Source organism: Chlorocebus sabaeus, chromosome 10 (assembly GCF_047675955.1).
Source record: "Chlorocebus sabaeus isolate Y175 chromosome 10, mChlSab1.0.hap1, whole genome shotgun sequence".
Classification (NCBI taxonomy): domain Eukaryota; kingdom Metazoa; phylum Chordata; class Mammalia; order Primates; family Cercopithecidae; genus Chlorocebus; species Chlorocebus sabaeus.
Genome location: NC_132913.1, coordinates 128619394 through 128638464, shown reverse-complemented (window position 1 = coordinate 128638464; position 19071 = coordinate 128619394). Strand labels below are relative to the sequence as shown.

Sequence of the window (19071 nt, the reverse complement as noted above, 5' to 3'; positions counted from 1 at the left end):
GGACCGGAAGTGAAGGACCGGGGAGGACGGCTGCTTCCGGCGCCGTAGTGTCGCCATCTCCTCCGCGCCATGGCTGCGTTCGGCCGTCAGGTGAGGCTGCGGTGGGCGCGGGGGCTTCTCCAGGTGGCAGACGGGCGGGCAGCGACGCAGAGGAACCGCGGCCGCCGGGTGTTTCACGGCCAGGTCGTGGAGCCCTTCCAGAGGTCCGTGCACGGTGACCTGGTTTTGGCATCCTGGACCCGTGGCTCTGCTCAATTTTTGTGGGGTATAGAGTTGACTTTTTTTTTTTTTTTTTTTTTTTTGAGACAGAGTCTCGCTCTGTCGCCAGGCTTGAGTGCAGTGGCGCGATCTCGGCTCACCGCAGCCTCCACTTCCTGGGTTCAAGCAATTCTGCTTCAGCCCAGTAACTGGGATTATAGGCGCCCGCCGCCATGCCCGGCTAATTTTTGTATTTTTAGTAGAGACGGCGTTTCACCGTGTTGGCCAGGCTGGTCTCTAACGCCTGGCCTCAGGTGATCCACCCGCCTCGAACTCCCAAAGTGCTGGGATTGCAGGCGTGAGCCGCCGCGCCCGGCCTGAGTTGACTCTTGAACAAGAGTTTGAACTTCACAAGGAAGGTAACGTGTATTTACTATTCATTAAGAGGAAGCGGAATCCGCATAAAGGTCTTTAGGCTTGAGCCCAGCGACTGCCCGGTGTTCCTGGCGGAGGGAGCGTCTGGACAGCGGAGGCTGGAGAGCAGCCAGAGCTTGGGCTTGGCAGGCTGGCCCCGGGGCGACAGTCGACGCTGGAGAAGGGGTTGGGACCGATGTGAAGAGTTTAGAGTAGGGGTTCCCCAACCCTCGGTATCGGTGCCTGGCCTATTAGGAACCAGGCTGCACAGCGGGAGGTGAGCGGCGAGTGAGCCAGCCAAACTTCGTCTGCATTTACAGCCGCTCCCCTCGCTGGCATTGCAGCCTGAGCTCCGCCTCCCGTCAGACCAGCCGCCTTAGACTCTCACCGGAGCGCGAACCCTATTGTGAACTGCGCCTTTGAGGGATCTAGGTTGCGTGCTCCTTATGAGAATCTAATGCCCGATGATCTGTCACTGTTTCCCATCACCCCCAGATGGGACCTTCTGGTTGTAGGAAAACAAGTTCAGGGCTCCCAGTGATTCTACATTATGGTGAGTTGTATAATTATTTCATCTTCTATTACAACGTGAAAATAATAGAAATAAAGTGTACAACAGCTGTAATGTGCTTGAATCATCCTGAAAACCCTCAGCAGTCTGTGGAAAAACTGTCTTCCTTGAAGGCAGTCCCTGGTGCCAGAAAGGTTGAAGACTGCTGGCTTAGAGTGCCTGGATGATTTGTGTATAGTTTGTTAAGCACCATCTTGAACAGCTGAAGACTTTTGAGTCAACTGGAATTGTGTATGCAAGTTAACTACTGTGACCCTTGAACAACACAGGAGTTAGGGGCACCAGACCGCCCCGACACCAGTTGAAAATCAGTGTATAATGTTTGACTTTTCTAAAACTCAACTACTAATAGCCTACTCATGACTGGAAGTCTTACCGACAACATAAACAGTCCGTTAACACATATCGTGTGTATCTATTGCACTCTGTGTTCTTAACATAAGCTAGAGAAAAGAAAACGTTATTAAGAAAACCATAAGGGCAAAACCCTGTCTCTACAAAAAATACAAAAATTAGCAGGGTGTAGTGTGCGCCTGTAGTCCCAGCTACTCAGAAGGCTGAGGTGGGAGGATCACCTCAGCCTGGGGAGGTCAAGGCTGCAGTGAGCCATGATTGCACCACTACACTCCAGCCTAGGCAACAGAGTGAGACCCCATCTCAAAAAACAAACAAAAATCCTAAGAGAAAATGTATTTACTATTCATTAAGAGGAAGTAGATCCTCATAAGGTCTTTAGGCTGAAGTGGAGGTAGAGGAGAGGTTGGTCTTGGTGTCTCAAGGGTGGCAGAGGTGGAAGAAAATCCACATATAAGTGGATCCGAGCAGTTCAAACCCTTGTTGTTCAAGGGCCAACTCTTTCCCACAAGATTCTTCTCGTGGAATGAATTTAAGAACATGAATCTGGAAAGTAGTCTGAGGTCCAGTCTTTTCTGGCACACATGACCAGGTGACCTGGTTTTTCCCTCTTCCTCCATCTCTGCTTCCGTCCTTAAAGCTACAAAAGCTAACAATATTGTACCTGCTTGACTCCCATCTCTGTGACCTTGAAGTACCCTGTTCTCTCTATGTGAGCTTCCTTCTCTGTAGCTTAAGTTCAGATATGATTTTGCAGATTGCTTTAAAAACTGTATGTTTGTGTGGAACCAAGGCAGTAAGTACTCTGGCTCAAAAGTCTTGTGGTGTCCATTACACTGGGATAGTGAGGAATTAATTGTCTTTTGGTCCTGTGTCTTATAGGTCCTTGATTGGCACCGCCTGATCCCCCTCACCTGGGCCTGGATGGCTAGGCAGACTCCTCATCTTGGAGAACAGAGAAGGATGACAGCTTCCTTGTTGCGCAAACTGACTACAGCCTCCAATGGAGGGGTCACTGAGGAGTTATCTTGTGTTAGATCCAGTAACTATGTGCAGGAACCAGAGTGCAGGAGGAATCGTGTTCAGTGCCTCCTTGAGAAGCAGAGGACTCCTGTGGAACAAGGGTCCTTGGAGCTAGAGAGGGTCATCAGTTCCCTCCTGGACATGGGTTTCAGCAATGCCCATATTAATGAATTGCTCAGTATACGACCAGGTGCCAGTCTTCAACAGTTGCTGGACATCATTTCAGAATTTATTCTCTTGGGTCTGAATCCAGAGCCTGTGTATGTGGTCTTGAAGAAAAGTCCCCAGTTATTGAAACTGCCTATTATGCAAATGAGGAAGCGCTCCAGTTACCTGCGAAAGCTTGGGCTTGGAGAAGGTACAAGAAGATGCAGATTTTGGCTGGGTGCGGTGGCTCATGCCTGTAATCCCAGCTCTTTGGGAGGCCGAGGCAGGCAGATCACTTGAGGTCAGGGGTTCAAGATCAGCTTGGCCAACATAGCGAAACCCTGACTCAACTAAAAATACAAAAATTAACTGGGCGTGGTGGCACATGCCTGTAATTCCAGCCACTTGGGAGGCTGAGGCATGAGAATCACTTGAATCCAGGAGGCGGAGGTTGCAGTGAGCTGAGATGGCACCACTGCTCTCCAGCCTAGGTGACAGCAAGACTCTCTGTCTCAAAAAAAAAAAAAAAAAGTTATATGATGTGAGAGGAGCCAGAGTTGGGGAAAGGACAGCCTAAGGTGAGATGGATTAGGGAAGCTTTCTGGGTATGTCAGTGTTCCTGGAGAGGAATGTATAATTCGGCTTGGAGGTGAGGAGTAGGAGTGGCCGCCTGTGCAGAATACATTTCGAGAGGGAAGGAGGAGTTAAGACTAGAAGGAAAAGTTGAGTGCCAGAGCAGAGACTCTTGTCTGCCTTGTTCACTGTGGCGTCTTTAGCACCTACTGCTGTGGTGGGCACATGGTATGTGTTCGGTGGGTTGATGCTGATATGTGATGTTGATAAATATATGTACATATAACATTTGATGTTTAAATCAACATGAAATGGTCTTAGTGCTCTGTCTCTGTGATGTGATGTCAAACCAACATCTCTTGTAAAGACAGATTCCAGCCAAGTGTTTAGATTTATTGTAGAACATGAGAGATCTTGCCAGGTTCCTGGGAAGCTGGTGGAGTAACCTTCCCTTCCACTTACCCTCCACTCCTGCCTCCAACAATATTCCCATCTCAAGGATGCTCAGAGTTCCTTGAATCTCTTTAAGGGCCTTCTGGAGGAGTTGGGGGTCTCCAAGGACCCTTACCCACTTTGACCAGAGGAGTTACACTATTACTTCTTTGCATGATTGACTCTTCCTGGTAAGATTTTTTTTTGAGGCGGGGTGGAAGGTTTAGGACCCACCATTTCACAGCATCTCTACAGGCCTCTTTCTCTAGAAGATAAGAAAAAGGTAGCCTTGTATATTTTTCTTAACAGATTCTCTCTTACAGTGTAATCTGAAAGTCTAAACTTCATACATTATGTGCAGTGGTTATTAATTAGCAAACTTAGTACAGCCTTAAGAGATGAAGATAAACCTAAACTCCTGAAATTCCTCACACATTGAGATAATCACTAACTCAAATGTTAGGAAAATTTTAATTAACAGTTTAAGTAGTTGACTTTAAGTTTCCAATTACTGAATTTTGCTCAGCTATCCCTAGGAAGGCCTGGAATAGTCCCCGTTTACACCGTTAGTGCAGTTTTAATAGGGCCTCTTTCACTCAAGGCGCCCTGGCTGGGAGAAGATATATGGTGACCCTGCTAACCAGGACGTCGGCGTTGGTGGTGTGTGTCCTCATGATTACTATTATTGTTATTACTGTTAGGATGATGATGAAACTCCTTTTCATTGAGTTCAGCTTGAGAATGTTAGTTGTGAATGCTTCGATGACTATTTTATTATAGAAGGAAACATTAACCCAAACCCCCAATACGGAGGAAACTACTCTCCCATGTTACTCTCTGATCTTTCCAGTAAATGCCTGGGAAATTATTTTCCAAGTGAGGAGGGCAAGAGGAGACCCAAAATACAAAGTTGGCACCTTTCAGGTGGGAGACCAGAATAAAGCAGGAACACAGGGAGGCAAGGCTGGTGAGTCTGAGGAGTGTCAGGAAGTCAGTGGGGAGATGGATCATTTCCATGGTGCTTCTGGGAAGTTAGATCTGAAATTGCCACTTGCTCTGTGGAAAGAGAGGATCCTTGTTTGTTTTTAAATGTGGACTTAAATTGGGTGCGCTAGCTCCTTGGGTTTCTGGAGTATCCTGAAATTATGTGCTTGCCTTTTTTGAATGTTCTGCAGGGAAATTAAAGAGGGTGCTTTACTGTTGCCCTGAAATTTTCACCATGCGTCAGCAGGACATTAATGACACTGTCAGGCTTCTCAAGGAGAAGTGCCTTTTCACGGTACAGCAAGTCACCAAGATTTTGCACAGTTGCCCCTCTGTTCTTCGAGAGGACCTGGGTCAACTGGAATACAAGTTTCAGGTGAGAATGACTGATACCTTTAGCGTGGTTTCAGGTGAGAATGACTGATAGCGTGATTAGTGTAGTAACAGCAAGTTTTTCAGGTTTTTCAAATGTAGTAAGGCTCAGTTATATGGACAAGAAGCCTCAGACACCTCATTTGAGTGGAGGAAGTGAAAGACTAGATTCTCTGCGTACATCAGCCAAAGAAAATTTGGTTCTGGTTCTTTAATTTATTACAGATCAAACCTATTCTTCAACTTTTCTGTCATTAGTAATGAATGATCCAGTCCTATTCTGGGAGTCTAAGTGGGGACTCTGAAATAGCTCATTTTAAAACAGCTGAAACTGTCCTGTCCTCAGAATTTGTTTTGCATGTTGATTTTGAAAATGTAATTTTAACAGTTGTCCAACTTTTTAGTAACAATTATGACAACTTAGGTGGAATTTCTAGATATTTTCTGAATGTTTCGCCTATTCTTTCCATTATTCATTCTTTTCCTTCCCCGTTTAAAGAAAAATACCACCTCTTCCTCCTGCCCCTTCTCCCTCCTGCCCCTTTATTTCCTGCTCCGCGTTTCTCAGGATGAATTCGAAAGTGTCTTGAAACTGCCCTCTGTCACACAAATGTCAGTCTCCTAGAGGGGGTATTCTGCTGTTACCAATTAGGCAATTATTTTTGAATCCTTTTGTACAACTTCAGTTTATATGGTTTATAGAATGATAGGTTTCAAGACTCTGTATCTGGGACTCCTAAGTGTGTCTGTGTCTTCCAGTATGCATACTTCAGGATGGGAATTAAGCATCCAGACATTGTGAAGAGTGAGTACTTGCAGTATTCACTAACCAAGATTAAGCAGAGACACATTTACCTGGAGCGACTGGGACGGTACCAAACCCCTGATAAGAAGGGGCAGACACAGATCCCTAACCCACTGGTCAAGGACATTTTCAGAGTTTCAGAAGCCGAGTTTTTGGCCAGGACAGCCTGTTCTTCTGTTGAGGAGTTTGAGGTTTTTAAGAAGCTCCTGGCTCGGGAGGAGGAGGAATCTGACAGCAGCACATCTGATGACAAAAGGGCAAGTCTGGATGAAGATGAGGATGAAGATGATGAGGAGGACGATGAGGCGGAGGATGATGATGAGGACGAGGACGAGGAGGAGGAGGAACAGCTATGATGGAAGGCCTAGAGCAAGGGCCCAGAGATATCAAGGAAGCTTTTCATTCTCTTAAAGCTTTTGGGTCCTTTACTTGAATCTTCTCAAGTTATTTTTTATTCTAAAACTGGTCTCTTGATGAAAAAAATTATAAGTCACCTGAGAGGCAGACAGATCAAACCAAACAGGAAACAGGAAATGCATGTTTGATCTGTTGTCAGGTGTCTGTGGGGAGGGCCCTGTCCCATCCTGAATAAAATACTTACTTTGAGCTATTCAAATCAAGGGCACTTAATACATCAACATTTGGTTTTATTTTTTTCTCTTTTGAATATGTTGGTGATAATTCTGTGACAGTTGGAAGATGGGGTTCGTTCTTCTGGTTCAGAAATCACTTTATATTTCCTTCAAGTGATAAAAATAAAATTATGAGAAGGCAATGTGAGGTTTTAGTACATCATAGCACTTTATTTTATGAAAACATGTAGCAGGTTTTCCACAGAAATACTTGTTTTTAATCCAGAAGTATATTGCTTCATAATGGCATTCAGTGTACAGCAGAATAAAAGGAAGTTGATTCATGATGTATTGGTTAATTTTGCAGGCTTCCTAAGGCCAGCAGAAAATTGTGGCAGTTTTCTTTATCTTTGTGAAGAACAGGCCTTTCCTGTTTGGGGAGGTTGGCTTTTATGTCAGCTCTTGGCCAGTGGTCACTTCCAGGCCTGGTGTCTCCGGCCCTGTAGTCTGTAGTGCCAGACTGTGCTGGCCTGGAGAGTGCTGGGGCAGGTGGAGGCCAGGGAATGGTTCCATACAGTTATCCCCCCTGCCCTGGTTACAGACGGCTTCGAGAACCAGAGAAGAGCACAGGGTCGTGGAGCAGGTGGGCTGAAGCCAGGGCCACAGGGAGCTCTCCATGACCCCCACGGTGGGTGTGGGGTGGGTGTGTCACCTTAGGGAACTCAGTGAGTCCAAAGAACAATTGGAAGTGTTGGGAACAGAGAAGAGGAAGCTGATGGAAGCCAGGGATGATCCCTGAGGTAGAGGCCTGTCTCTGATGCCATGAGCGTGTTGGGAACAGAGAAGAGGAAGCTGATGGAAGCCAGGGATGATCCCTGAGGTAGAGGCCTGTCTCTGATGCCATGAGCTCTAAGAGAGCCCTGGAGGATTGGCACATCCTAGGATTGGCACATCCTAGAACATTCCAGTTAGCCCCTCCTTAGGGGAAACTGGCACAGGATTGATGCATTTTTGATGATGGGACCAAAATTCAAGTCTCCTTGGTAGCATTCTAGGATCGACTAGATTCTAGGATCTGGTAGATTCTAGTGGGTAGAGGCCAGGGATGTTATAAAACATCCTACAGTGCACAGGATGGCCCCACAAGAGAGAATGATCCGGCCCAAAAGGTCAGTGCTGAGCCTGAGAAACTCATCTAAGGCCTGGTCCAATAAAGTAATGTGACTGTTCTCTCGTGACAACTTCAGATGGTAAATGGACTTAGGATAGTATTATTTTATTTAAAAGAAAAATAAGGAGCTGGGTTTTCGGCAGGGTTCCTTTCCCCTATGCATGGGAATACCCTTGGTAGGTGTGAGCTGCATGCTATTGTGGGGATTCGGCACTGAAGTCTAGGTGCTTTTGTTTTCTCCAGCAGCCTTGTCTTAGAGCGTGACTGCAAAGAAAAAAGACTTGTTTTGCAAAAGAAAAGCAGCTCGGTGACTCCCTCCACGTCGCCACAGCTGAGTCAGATGGCCGTGGCAGTCGTCGTTTGCCAGTGGAAGGAGTTCCTGCTAAGGGCAGGTGCAGGAGGTGAGCTGACACCTGAGTGGGACCCTTGCCTGTTGGGTTCTCCACTGGAGGACTGGGCAGAGCAAAGATTCCCTTACTTGTACCTGGCAGCCCACATGCAATGGGGAAAGGGAGAGTTTGTCTTTATTGCCTTGCTTGGCCATAGGCAAAACTGTCTGGAAATGAGACATTTCACTGTGCCAGTGTTTTCATTTTCTCTTCCATGTGGCATCCCGGTCACTGCCACTCTCCCCAGAACCTAGGCTGCTGTTCTCGTGCCCGATCAGAGGACTAAGTAGAATCCTCTATCTGTACTTGGTTAGATGATCAGTCCGTCCCAGTTTCATTAGCAAATGGGTAATTCAGCAACTCATGATTGCTTCTTTCATTTTGATACAGAAATAAATCTTTATGCTCCTGACAGTTTTCTGATTCTGTTATTACTAATGTCCTTGGGTGGACTTTGAGTATTTTCAAGGAAGCCATTTGAGTTTTTAAAAGAAGCCACGTGGGAAACGCTGTGGTGGCCTCTTTGGAATGTTTCAAGAACGAACTGTAATTCCTGAGCACCAGGAAGTCTTTTTACTAGATATTTAATGTGTAAAACATCCCAACAGACGAGTCCTGTGACAGCACGGCACCAAGCTTGGGACTCAGGAGCCAGTTCTCGTTGACACAAAGGCTTCTAAGCTAACACGGGAGCATATTGGCATTTGCTGTGTGGCTGAGGGGCTTGAGGTCCTAGTAGGGAGTAGAAAGTTTCCTAGTAGATTCACCTACTTTTCCAGTGATATCACTTGATCTTAGCATCTGCTAGTAATGCTGTAGCTTACATGGACAAACAATGACGGGTCCCAGGGCTGCAGGAAGTCCGCAGTACGTGTTTGTGAACGTGGTTTTCTCTCAGTTCACCCAGTGACCCTTCACTGAGCTCAAGACCCTTCACCGAGCTCCACCTTCGGCTCTCAAGAGGGTCTGGAGACTGGGGAGCAGTTCGGGGGTGAAGGTGGGACTTCTCGAATTGCCTGTTCCTTCTTTCTGAAAATGACAAATTGCAGAATACACAGACACATGCACATGAAATTTTAATAAAGATAAAAAGCCTAAAATATACTCTAACTCTTCAAAACACATTTTTATAAAAGATGAAAGGAAGGAGGCCCTCTGTGGCTGGAACGCTGGCTCTGCAGTCAGGGCGATGCGGCAGGGCGCCGGCTTTCCCGCTGGGTCAGCTATCGTGAGGCTCAACACGAGAGGAGGTGCGACTGGCCGCTCTGGTTGAAACATTCGCAGGGGAAGACAGCTGCTCCGCAGCACCGTGGGAAGCGGGTGTGCTGAGGTGCCGCACTGTCCTGCTTCTGAAGATGGGGATGTCTAAGATCGTGTTTACTACCCGATAGCCTAAAACAGTATTACTCGAGTCATGGACTAAAAGGAACCTTAAACATTGTCCAGCCCAGCCCAGGTGTCTGTCTCTGTTGCACTGAGACTTGTAAGGCGTCCTTGCTGCTTCGCGGCAGTGTGCCTTAGCTTTCCAAGTAGGGGTCTGGATACCTTTTTCCATGAAAATTCAGGGGTCTTTGATGCCCGTGACTTGTCATTCAGGGATGGCTTCCACTGTTTAAGGCTGAAGCCTAGGTGATCTCATAGAACAGGGTTCACCAAATCTGGCCCCCACCTGTTATTGTAAATAAGTTTTTATTGGAACATTGCCACAGCCATTCAATTCCACGCCTGTGGCTGTGTCTGCGCTGTAGCCGCAGGGACCTCTGGTCTGCAGAGCTGAAAATATTTACTGTCTGACCCTTTACAGAGAAACACTCCCAGCCCCGCTGTTGTCTGAGAGTCTGAACTCCACCTTCGTGTTACCATTTCCTCTTCCGAATTGTCCTAGTCCGTAGGATGGCTTGTCGACCTGCACGAGCATCATAAACACGCTGGAGGACCAGAGCAGGGGCGGCTGTGTCTGCAACCCGGCTTTCCTCCCAGCGTCACCTGGTCTCTGCCCTTCGGCCGCTGCCCCCACCTCTGTTTTGGAAGTGGTCCATCACGGTTCCTTCTTAGTTTATTAGGCCTCGAAGGCAGAATTCTTTCTCTGGCTTTGGAGTGTAAGAACAGGTTTCTGAATACTGCAGAAGCATGGCTGACAGCCTCACTGATCCCGGGGAATGGCCAGCTGTCATCCCATCTGCAGAGGCACAGACCACACCTTCGGGAACAGCAGCCTGGGTGAGGGCACAGGCTGCTTAATGCATCGCAGGACTCATAGGTGATTGATCCCAGAGGGGACTCTCAGGGCGGGCTGGTGTGTGCACAGGCCTGGCCATCTGTCTTCTAGAGGCCTGAGGAGAGAGGTCTCAGAGGGGACTGACTCCAGCGAGGACCTTTTCTCTCAGGGTGTCCTTTTTCATCCAGTTTTTAGACCTCATCTTCCTGGGTTTTAGAAACTCGTGAGGTTGGTGGAGTGTAACAAGAACGTCTTAAATCCTTTGAAGAGAAAACAAAGTGAAGCATGAGGAGAATGATAGGCATTCCCACTCCTCTTTAAATGGGCTGCATCCTGTTTCTCTTAGTGGCCCTCAGGGCCTCTGTCATCCAGAGGCCCCTGCGTTCTTAGAGCACCAGGATTCTACCATATGGCAGTGCACACGGGGAGGGGCAGCCTCCACTGACTACATCCCCATCTTTAGGAACAGGTGGGCTCAGCATTACAACTTTTAAATGGGAAATCAACAGGCTGTTCCTCTTCCCTGCCCTCCTCCTCCCAGTAGTGACTCGGTCTTTTCTCCAAGGGCACGGCTGCGTCAGGTTGCTCTGGGTTGACATGAATTCTCATGTTGTTCTTGGGTAGGCGTCTGGGTGCGTGTGTTTCTGTGTCTTGCTTTTTTGTGTGTTTTCTCCATTATTTCAAGAATAGGTGTTCTATAAGCCAGTATTTGGTAATTAGTTGGGGGTTTCTGATTTGTTTTTATGGGAGTGGATGTGCTAGGCAAGCTTTTAAAAAGATACAGTAATATTTCAGGTGACTTACCACCATATAAATATCTCAAACCCAGATTATGTTTGTGGATTCTTAATCCTAGTACAGTTAGGCACCGTGTGATGAAGGACCACACGCATGACAGTGGTCCCATGAGATTACAGTGGAGCTGAGGTCATAGCCATGGTACAAAATTTTCTTTTTTGTTTTTTTTGAGATAAGAGGGTCTTGCTCAGTTGCCCAGGCTGTAGTGTAGTGGCACAATCTCAGCCCACTGCAACCTCTGCCTTCTGGGTTCAAGTGATTTTCCTGCCTCAGCCTCTTGAGTAGCTGGGATTACAGGTGCCTACCACCATGCCTAATTTTTGTAATTTTAGTAGAGAGGGGGTTTCATCATGTTGGCCAGCCTGGTCTCAAACTCCTGATCTCAAGTGATCCACTGGTCTCGGCCTCCCAAAGTGCTAGAAGAATTCTTTATGTGTTTGTGGTGATGCTGGTGTATACAAACCTACTGCACTGCCCTGTGTATAGAAGTCTAGCACATACAATTATGTACAGTACATAATACTTGATCATAATTTGTGATGTTACTGGTTTATGTATTTACTATACTCTTCATCATGATTTTAGAGTGTACTCCTACCTATAAAAAAAAGTTGGCCGGGTGCAGTGGCTCACGCCTGTAATCCTAGCACTTCGGGAGGCCAAGGCGGGTGGATCACGAGGTCAGGAGCTCGAGACCATCCTGGCTAACACGGTGAAACCTCCATCTCTACTAAAAATACAAAAAATCAGCCGGGCGTGGTGGTGGGCGCCTGTAGTCCCACCTACTCAGGAGGCTGAGCCAGGAGAATGGCGTGAACCTGGGAGATGGAGCTTGCAGTGAGCCGAGATAGCGCCACCGTACTCCAGCCTGGGTGACAGAGCGAGACTCCGTCTCAAAAAAAAAAAAAAGTTAACTGTAAAATGGCCTCAGGCAGGTCCTTCAGGAGGCATCCAGAAGAAGGCATCATTGTCACAGGAGGTGACAGCTCCATGTGTGTTACTGGGACATGATGTGGAAGTGAAGGAAGGTGACATGGATAATCTTGACCCTGTGTAGGCCTACGCCAATGTGTGTGTTTGTGTCTTAGTTTTTAACAAAAGTTAAAAAGTAAAAAATTTTTAAGAACAGAAAAAGCACTAAAACAGTTTTGAACATCTGTACAGTGTGGTTGTATTTTAAGCTGTTATTACAAAGAGTTAAAAAGTAAAAATTAAAAATGTATAAAGTAAAAAAGTTACAGTACGCTAAGGTTAATTTCTTATTGAAGAACTAATTTATTATTGCGCAACTGCCAGTCCTGCACATTCCAATGATGGTAAGTGCCCGGCATAGGTGTACCATTTTTTATCTTTTATACCATATTTTTACTGTAGGTTTTCTGTGTTTAGATACACACACACTTGGCACTGTGTTACAACTGCCTACAGTATTCAGTAACACGCTGTGGTGTGTAACCTGGGGAGCACAGGCTCTGCCATACAGCCTAGGTGCGCGGTACGCGGCGCCATCTAGGTTTGTTCTAAGTACGCGCTATGATGTTCACCCAGATGACATCGCCTTACAAAGCAGTTCTCAGAATGCATCTCCATTGTTGGGTGATGCTCGGCTGTAGTAAATTGCTTACAAGCCTGGAGTGTGTTTAGTGTGTGTGTCTTTGGAGGGTGAGGTGGGAGCAGGAAGTGATTCCTTTGAGTCAACAGGAAGTGAATGCTGCCAGCTGCTCTCTTATGGCAGGAAGTGATTCCTTTGAGTCAACAGGAAGTGAATGCTGCCAGCTGCTCTCTTACGGAGAGCCTTTCCACATCCGAAGAGGCAGATGCATGCACTCTGCCATGGCCAACTCAGAGCTCAAGTTCTGGCCGTCTGTGGAGCTCCGGCCCAGGCCTTCCCCCAGGTGGTGTGGACACTCTTCCTTTGGAGTATGAGCCTTTACCTGAAAAATTCTTTTGCTTCTGTTCGTTTTTAAAGGTTTCCGAATCACATTTCTCCTTTATTTTTTTAGGCATATAACAAAACATAGACCTGTTTTGAAGTGGCTTGTTACCCAAGGGTGCCTCACTCTCATCTGTACCACAGGAAGAGGAACTGTGAAGGCTCATTTAAGGGGCGGGAGTAGCAAAGCTGTCCTAGGCCAACCAGAAATTCATCTTTCGTGCACAGTGACATGTTGATAAGAAACTACAGTCAGTATGAAACTGATAACAGGTTGTAGATGGTTTTCTATGGTCTATCCCAGTCTTCTGCAAACCACTGTGAAGAATACCCGTGTTGTTGAAGATGCAGCAGCAGGAGGCAGGGGCAGGATGCGGGTTTGGTTGCCAAAAGAGTTTGGGAAATGCTAGCTTAATCAAAAAAAGTTAGAAAGTTTCTTTCATTTCAGGATTTATGAATGCCTATGAGTCTAGTGTCAGCGATGAGTTCCCTAGTGACAGACAGTCTTTGAGACTTTCTAAATATTAAGTGATCAAGGCCCTTGCCCCATTTTTAGTTCTGACAGAATGCCATTCACAAGCTCTGGGAGGTACTGTCTTAGCTCTGTCCTGGAACCCCCGGAATTTCTCAGCAGCCCAGGCCCTCCCACTGCCCGTGGCCCCTCCTCCCAGGTGCCAGGTGGTCTTCCAGCCTCTCCAAGTGCCCACCCTCCTGCCTCTTCCTCCCACTGCAGCTGATCGAGGGGTTTCTTGGCCACGTTTCCCTTGAGAAAGAGTGGGATTTGCCCCTATCCACAGAGAGCCTCATTTCCACCTGAAGATGTATTTGTCAGTGGCTAGAGCAGGTTCATGTCTTTTTCCCCTTGGGAAATTCTGAAACCTTCCTGCCCAGGAGCCTGCCCAGCAGCACAGGACCGAGCTTCCTTTAGCAGTGCTTAGTAAGTAGGCAGCGGCACTCTGAGAGCCCCAGGGCTGGGCAGCCACCCCCTACTTCCCAGCAGCTCTGTGGTAGTGGTGCGGGAGCAGCAGGGACGTACCTTAAGATTTCTCCAGTGTCTGACTCTTACTTTGTTTCCTAAAATAGAGAAAAGTTGTTTAATGAAAAAAAGACTGTGTACTTTGAATCCTACAGCTACCTCAGTCCAGGATGCCTGCTGAAATCCTGTCTCTAGCTCACATACATTCCAGGGTGGGGGATACCATTAGTCCAGACACCGCTGTGGAGATTAGCATTTTAGTTTGTGTGCGCCCGCCTGGCTTGAGGCAGTAGTTTGGGAGTGACAGGGCTAGAAACCTGGCTGGATGTGAGTCAGAGAGAGAAGGACGGACGTGGGAGAACGCAAGCAAAAGCTACCCCAGGGAAGAGCCGGGAGACAGGCGCAGGCTGAGCAGCACAGCTGGTGAGCTGCAGGCTGCGGCCTCGCCCTGACACTTGGTAATGCCAAACAAATACGCGTGGCTACTCATTGGTCTATGAGGACGATGACAGGTTTCGACTCTGTGGTTTCTAAAGCATATAATATTCTCAGGTACTTCTTTCAGTAAACCCCAAACAGGAGTAATTCTTGTAACTACTTGAACCCTTTGGGGAAAGAACCTGGGTGTGAGTGAATAAAAAGTAAACAGCGACACACTATATTGGCCATTAAATACTCAGGGCTGTCAGTTACACCCTGTGCTTCCCAATTGTAGCACCGTGTTCTGTGTGAATATGCATAACCAGAGTGACTCCCAGCACCCACCGTGTGACCTCCCCCCAGCACCCAGCACGCCCGGCTGGGCCCCTCTGTGTACGCTCACATGCATGTATATGGACATACAGTTTCGTAGCAGAACATGGCTGGCCAGGGGCTGCCTATCCGGGTGAGTAGACCGCCTGGCTCCGCCCGCAGGCCTGCAGCATCCCATAGCACCGCCGCCCTTGCCCCATCACCCTGTGGGCTCCATGCAGGACATGGCATGGGCCTGCTCCCTGGAGGCACCTGTTTGGGGTCTTCTTGAGGCTTGTGCTTTCACAGCTCTCTTTGAAGCAGATGTCTTGGTGAACTCTGTAGACTCTTTTATACCTGTTGTCACAAGAAAGCTTTGTAAAACCAGACAGTGAAGCAAAAATGTTGCCAACTGCTTAACCTAGGCTATGTGAACCCACAGGTAACCCTGAAGGTGTTTGAGGGAAAAGCTGCTATTTTCTGAATGGAACGTTACCTCCTATTGATGTATTAAGATGTTTAACATAAATGTCATGTGATTTGTAACAAATTTATTGAGGTACAATAATATACGTAAACCCATTTGAATGTGCATTCTGATGAGCACTGACAAAGTATATGGTACTAAAAATAAACTGTGAAATTTCAAAGACATGGCAGTGCTAGAGGCAGGCCACTTGGCCTGAGGCCTGGGGAAGATATGACCTCACTTCTCCGTTTTTCTGGGTATTTCACAGAGAAGTTTGAGAAGTGTTGGGGATTGGGGATTCAGGATTCCGACGTAGGCATTATAGAACGGGAGACCTGATTTCATCTCCTGCCTCTTCCATTTATTCATCAGGCTACTTCAAGCAAGTCTCTTGAAGTTTTAAGTCTCAGCTGCAGGTAAAATGGGACCTACGCATACCATCTCTCTTACAAGTTTGTAGATAATAATGGATGGGAAGGTGTTTTGTCTTTTGTTAAAGTTCTCAAATGTCAGAGCTGTTTAAAAGGGAGATCCAAGGAGTTCAGCAGGCAAAGCTCCAACTCATATGCTAAGTCTCGTAGAACCTTTAGGATCTAAAACCTGTGGTAAGACTTCCATTTCTGGACATGAAAGAGTAACAGAATCTGGAATTAACCTCCCAGTGTGAACCACCAGAGAACTGGAAAAAATATAGTAAAAAGTAATCCAAAATTAGGCAGGAAAAAGGGAAAAAGTAACAGAAAGCAGATGGGAAAAATAGAAAACAAATAGTAATATGGCAGTTTAAATCCAACCACGCCGGTCATGATGTAGAAGGTGATGTAAATTGTCTAAATACTCCAATCAAAACCAGACTGTCAGACTAGATATCAAGCAAGACCCACCTCTATGTTAAATACAAGGAAGTCACTTGAAACATGCAGATAGGTTGAAAGTGAAAGGACAGAATGCTTTCAGGACGGGAAGGGTCTTCTTGTTGGATACTTGGTGGTCACCAGCAGGCACTGGTGTAACTAAGCACAGCGGGAAGACGGTAGATACTGTGGGTTTGGACGGCCACTGCACAGAATCCAAATTCAGTGGACTGTCAATACGGCTTCCCAAATCTCAACACAGATTAGCATCTCATATGTGTTCCTGCTACATATTACACCTGGCTTCATGTCCAAGCTCCAACGAAGCTTCTACCCTTGCCTGTTTACATCCCATTCTCCGCAGAACATACAAAGTAGTGTAATCGAACATGTCACTCCTCTGCTCAGAACCCTTTGGTAGCTCCCCATTTCATGACGGACAAACACCAGAGTCCTTCTGTGGGTCTCCATGGCCCTGGAGGTTCCGTCCATCACCTCTCACCACTCTCCACTTCTCCCCCAACATGCCAGGGACACTCCTGACTCGGGGCCTTGGTAACTGGTCCTCTGGCTGGCTGGAACGTCCTTCCCTCAGATGTCCCTCCTCCATGTCTGTTCAGCATCACCCTCTCCAGGAGGCTTGCCCTCTCGTCTCCAAGATGGTGAGCACCCTCTTGCTGCACCAGCCCCTGCCCATCCCCAGCAGGCTCTCCTAGTCTCATCGTGTCATCTCGTCCTTTTCCCTTTGCACTCACCACCTGCCACACCACACACTCACTGCTATTGTCTGTCCCCTCATCTGCAATGAACGGGTCCTGAAGGCAGGGCTTTGGTCTGCTCTGTTCCTGATGTGTGCTGAGTATCTAGAACAGTGCCCGGCTCACAGCAGGTGTTCAGTAAGTTATCTGTTGACTAAATTGATTGCGTGACCCACAGACTCAGAGTGTTAGCAAGAAAGGTTCTAAGAGATGGGCTGGGCAGCTCTCCCTCCACAGTCTGTCTCGGAGATGGGAGGCCTGGGGCCACATCATGAGTTAATGGCAGAACTGGGGCCGGCATTCTCATGAGCTGTTTGTTTTTCCAGGGGGCTCTGAGGAAGAGAAGAGAGGAAGGTCACTTCAGTTGGCCCTGCCATCCAGTGGGGACTGGGCCGATGTGTGGCAAGGAAGGCCTGGGGGCTTGGGGGCCGGGGGCCTGGGTGGGTGATGTGTGGGGAGGAAGGCCTGGGGGACTGGGGTCCTGGGTGGGTGATGTGTGGGGAGGAAGGCCTGGGGGCCTGGGAGCTGGGGGACTGGGGGCTGGGGGACTGGGGGCCTGGGTGGGTGATGTGTGGGGAGGAAGGCCTGGGGGACTGGGGGCCTGGGTGGCTGATGTGTGGGAACTGGGGGCCTGGGAGCTGGGGGACTGGGGGCTGGGGGACTGGGGGCCTGGGTGGTTGATGTGTGGGGACTGGGGGCCTGGGGCCTGGGTTCTTCTCAGCCCCTGCTCCTGAGCTGCATGGACTTGGGGCAGTTACTCAGTTTTTCTGCCTCAGCTGCCTAATTTGTGACATGGAGGGAATCGGTGGTCAAAGCAAGTCCCTTCTGTGACTGCAGCTGTCGTCCCTCCTCAGGGCTAGCTGGGTAGCTTTGAGAAAGCACTTTGAGGAGTCAAGAACACACTACAGGCCGGGCACGGTGGCTCACGCCTGTAATCCCAGCACTTTGGGAGGCCGAGGGGGGTGGATCATGAGGTCAGGAGATGGAGACCATCCTGGCTAACACAGCGAAACCCTGTCTCTACTAAAAATAAAAAAAATTAGCTGGGTGTGGTGGTGGGCGCCTGTAGTCCCAGGTACTGGGGAGGCTGAGGCAGGAGAATGGCATGAACCCCAGGAGGCAGAGCTTGCAGTGACCCAAGATCACACCACTGCACTCCAGCCTGGGCGACAGAACAAGACTCTGTCTCAAACAAACAAACAAACAAACAAAAACACACTACAAACGTGGTAAGGCGGAGGACAGAAACCAACTTACACTTGGAAATCAACTTACACGTGGTGACAGACGCCTCCCTCCCAGACTGGAAAGGACTTTGTCTCGGAGAACAGCCTTGTGCAGGGGCGGGACACCTTTATACAGGCTGCAACAAAGAAGGGCATATGGCTCGCCAGGGGCTCCTGACACGCTCCTCCTGCCCCTCCGAGAGGCCCTGCCCGAAGAGAGGGCCCAGGGGTCTGTAGTGAAGCCCCTTAGGCTTCCTCTAAGGCCGGGGAAGAGGGCTCGGGGGTCTGCAGCCTGACTTCCTCTAAGGCCGGGGCAGGTCGGTATTGTGGAGGTGGGAGTCCCTTCTCTGGACACCTGCTCTGGCTGGGTCAGGGAGCCCTCCGCAGCTGAGCCTCGCATGCTGTGGCTGTTCTGACCCCTGTGACGGGCAGCACCTCCCATCCTGGTGCTTGGGGCGGCAGCACAGCCCCCGGGGGCTCAGGGGTCAGCCCCGTGCACCCGGCTCCCTGTCTGGCACCTCATGGTTTGGAGGCTCCCGTGGCAAACCCAGCTGTGGCCCAGCAGTCCTAGGCCGAGGCACAGGCTTTGTTGTAAGGGGCGCCCTGAGGCCAAGCCCTGACTTACCGAGCTCACAGCGTCTGCCTTTGAACCCTGGCCCGCAGTCACAGCTGTGGGCGTCCGCGCCCGGCACACAGGTGCCTCCGTTCTGACAGAAGTTTTCTGAACAGTTCCCAGGGACGTCTGGAAACAGAGGTCACGAGAGGTTAGTCACTGGGACCCCAGGTCAGGCCTGCCTCATGGACACGTTGCTGTCCCTTCCTCAATGACCTGACCTGATGCAGGGCGGCCGTGCGCTCGTCCGTGGCGCGCTGCGGTGGCCTCCCAAACGCCTCTGGGCCCTAGAGCGCGGTCCCAGCTCAGGTGTTGAGAGAGAGCAGAGGTGAGGAGACAGACCACAGCGTGCCTGGCCCTGACCTCAGTACTGGAAGGAAGGAAGACGAACAAGGAGGAGGAAGAGAGGGAGGGAGGAGCGGGGCCTTCAGTGCTGAGCCTCCACTGGCCTGTGGCCCCTCCCCAACCCTGACCCTTGCTGGCTTTGCC

The 19071-nt window shown here is 48.8% G+C and overlaps 2 protein-coding genes across 7 annotated transcripts in view; one reads left to right on the top strand and one right to left on the bottom strand.

Moving 5' to 3' along the window:
- The first annotated feature begins 9 nt into the window (after positions 1-9).
- On the top strand, positions 10-8419 carry MTERF4 (mitochondrial transcription termination factor 4). Its single transcript, XM_007966978.3, has 4 exons — positions 10-90; positions 2420-2918; positions 4888-5072; positions 5828-8419. The coding sequence occupies exons 1-4, from the start codon at positions 70-72 to the stop codon at positions 6227-6229; spliced, it is 1107 nt and encodes a 368-aa protein (XP_007965169.1). The 5' UTR covers positions 10-69; the 3' UTR covers positions 6230-8419.
- Positions 8420-9068: 649 nt separating this feature from the next.
- Positions 9069-19071, bottom strand: part of SNED1 (sushi, nidogen and EGF like domains 1) — an 87045-nt gene continuing 77042 nt past the window's right edge. For 2 of the 6 annotated variants that reach the window (XR_005241188.2, XR_005241189.2), the window contains 4 exons: positions 18595-18711; positions 18019-18106; positions 16764-17075; positions 14936-15019 (listed from right to left, as the gene is read on the bottom strand). Coding sequence is in view for 3 of the 6 variants with exons in the window: in XM_007966961.3 (XP_007965152.3) it covers positions 13992-14028; positions 14936-15019; positions 18019-18106; positions 18595-18711 (326 nt within the window). In the remaining 3 variants the exon portion in view is untranslated. Of the gene's footprint in view, positions 10484-12580; positions 13365-13990; positions 14029-14935; positions 15020-16763; positions 17076-18018; positions 18107-18594; positions 18712-18803; positions 18953-19071 lie in introns of those variants that run through there. The other 4 variants (XM_007966961.3, XM_038000606.2, XM_038000608.2 and 1 more) reach the window with 4 other exon arrangements.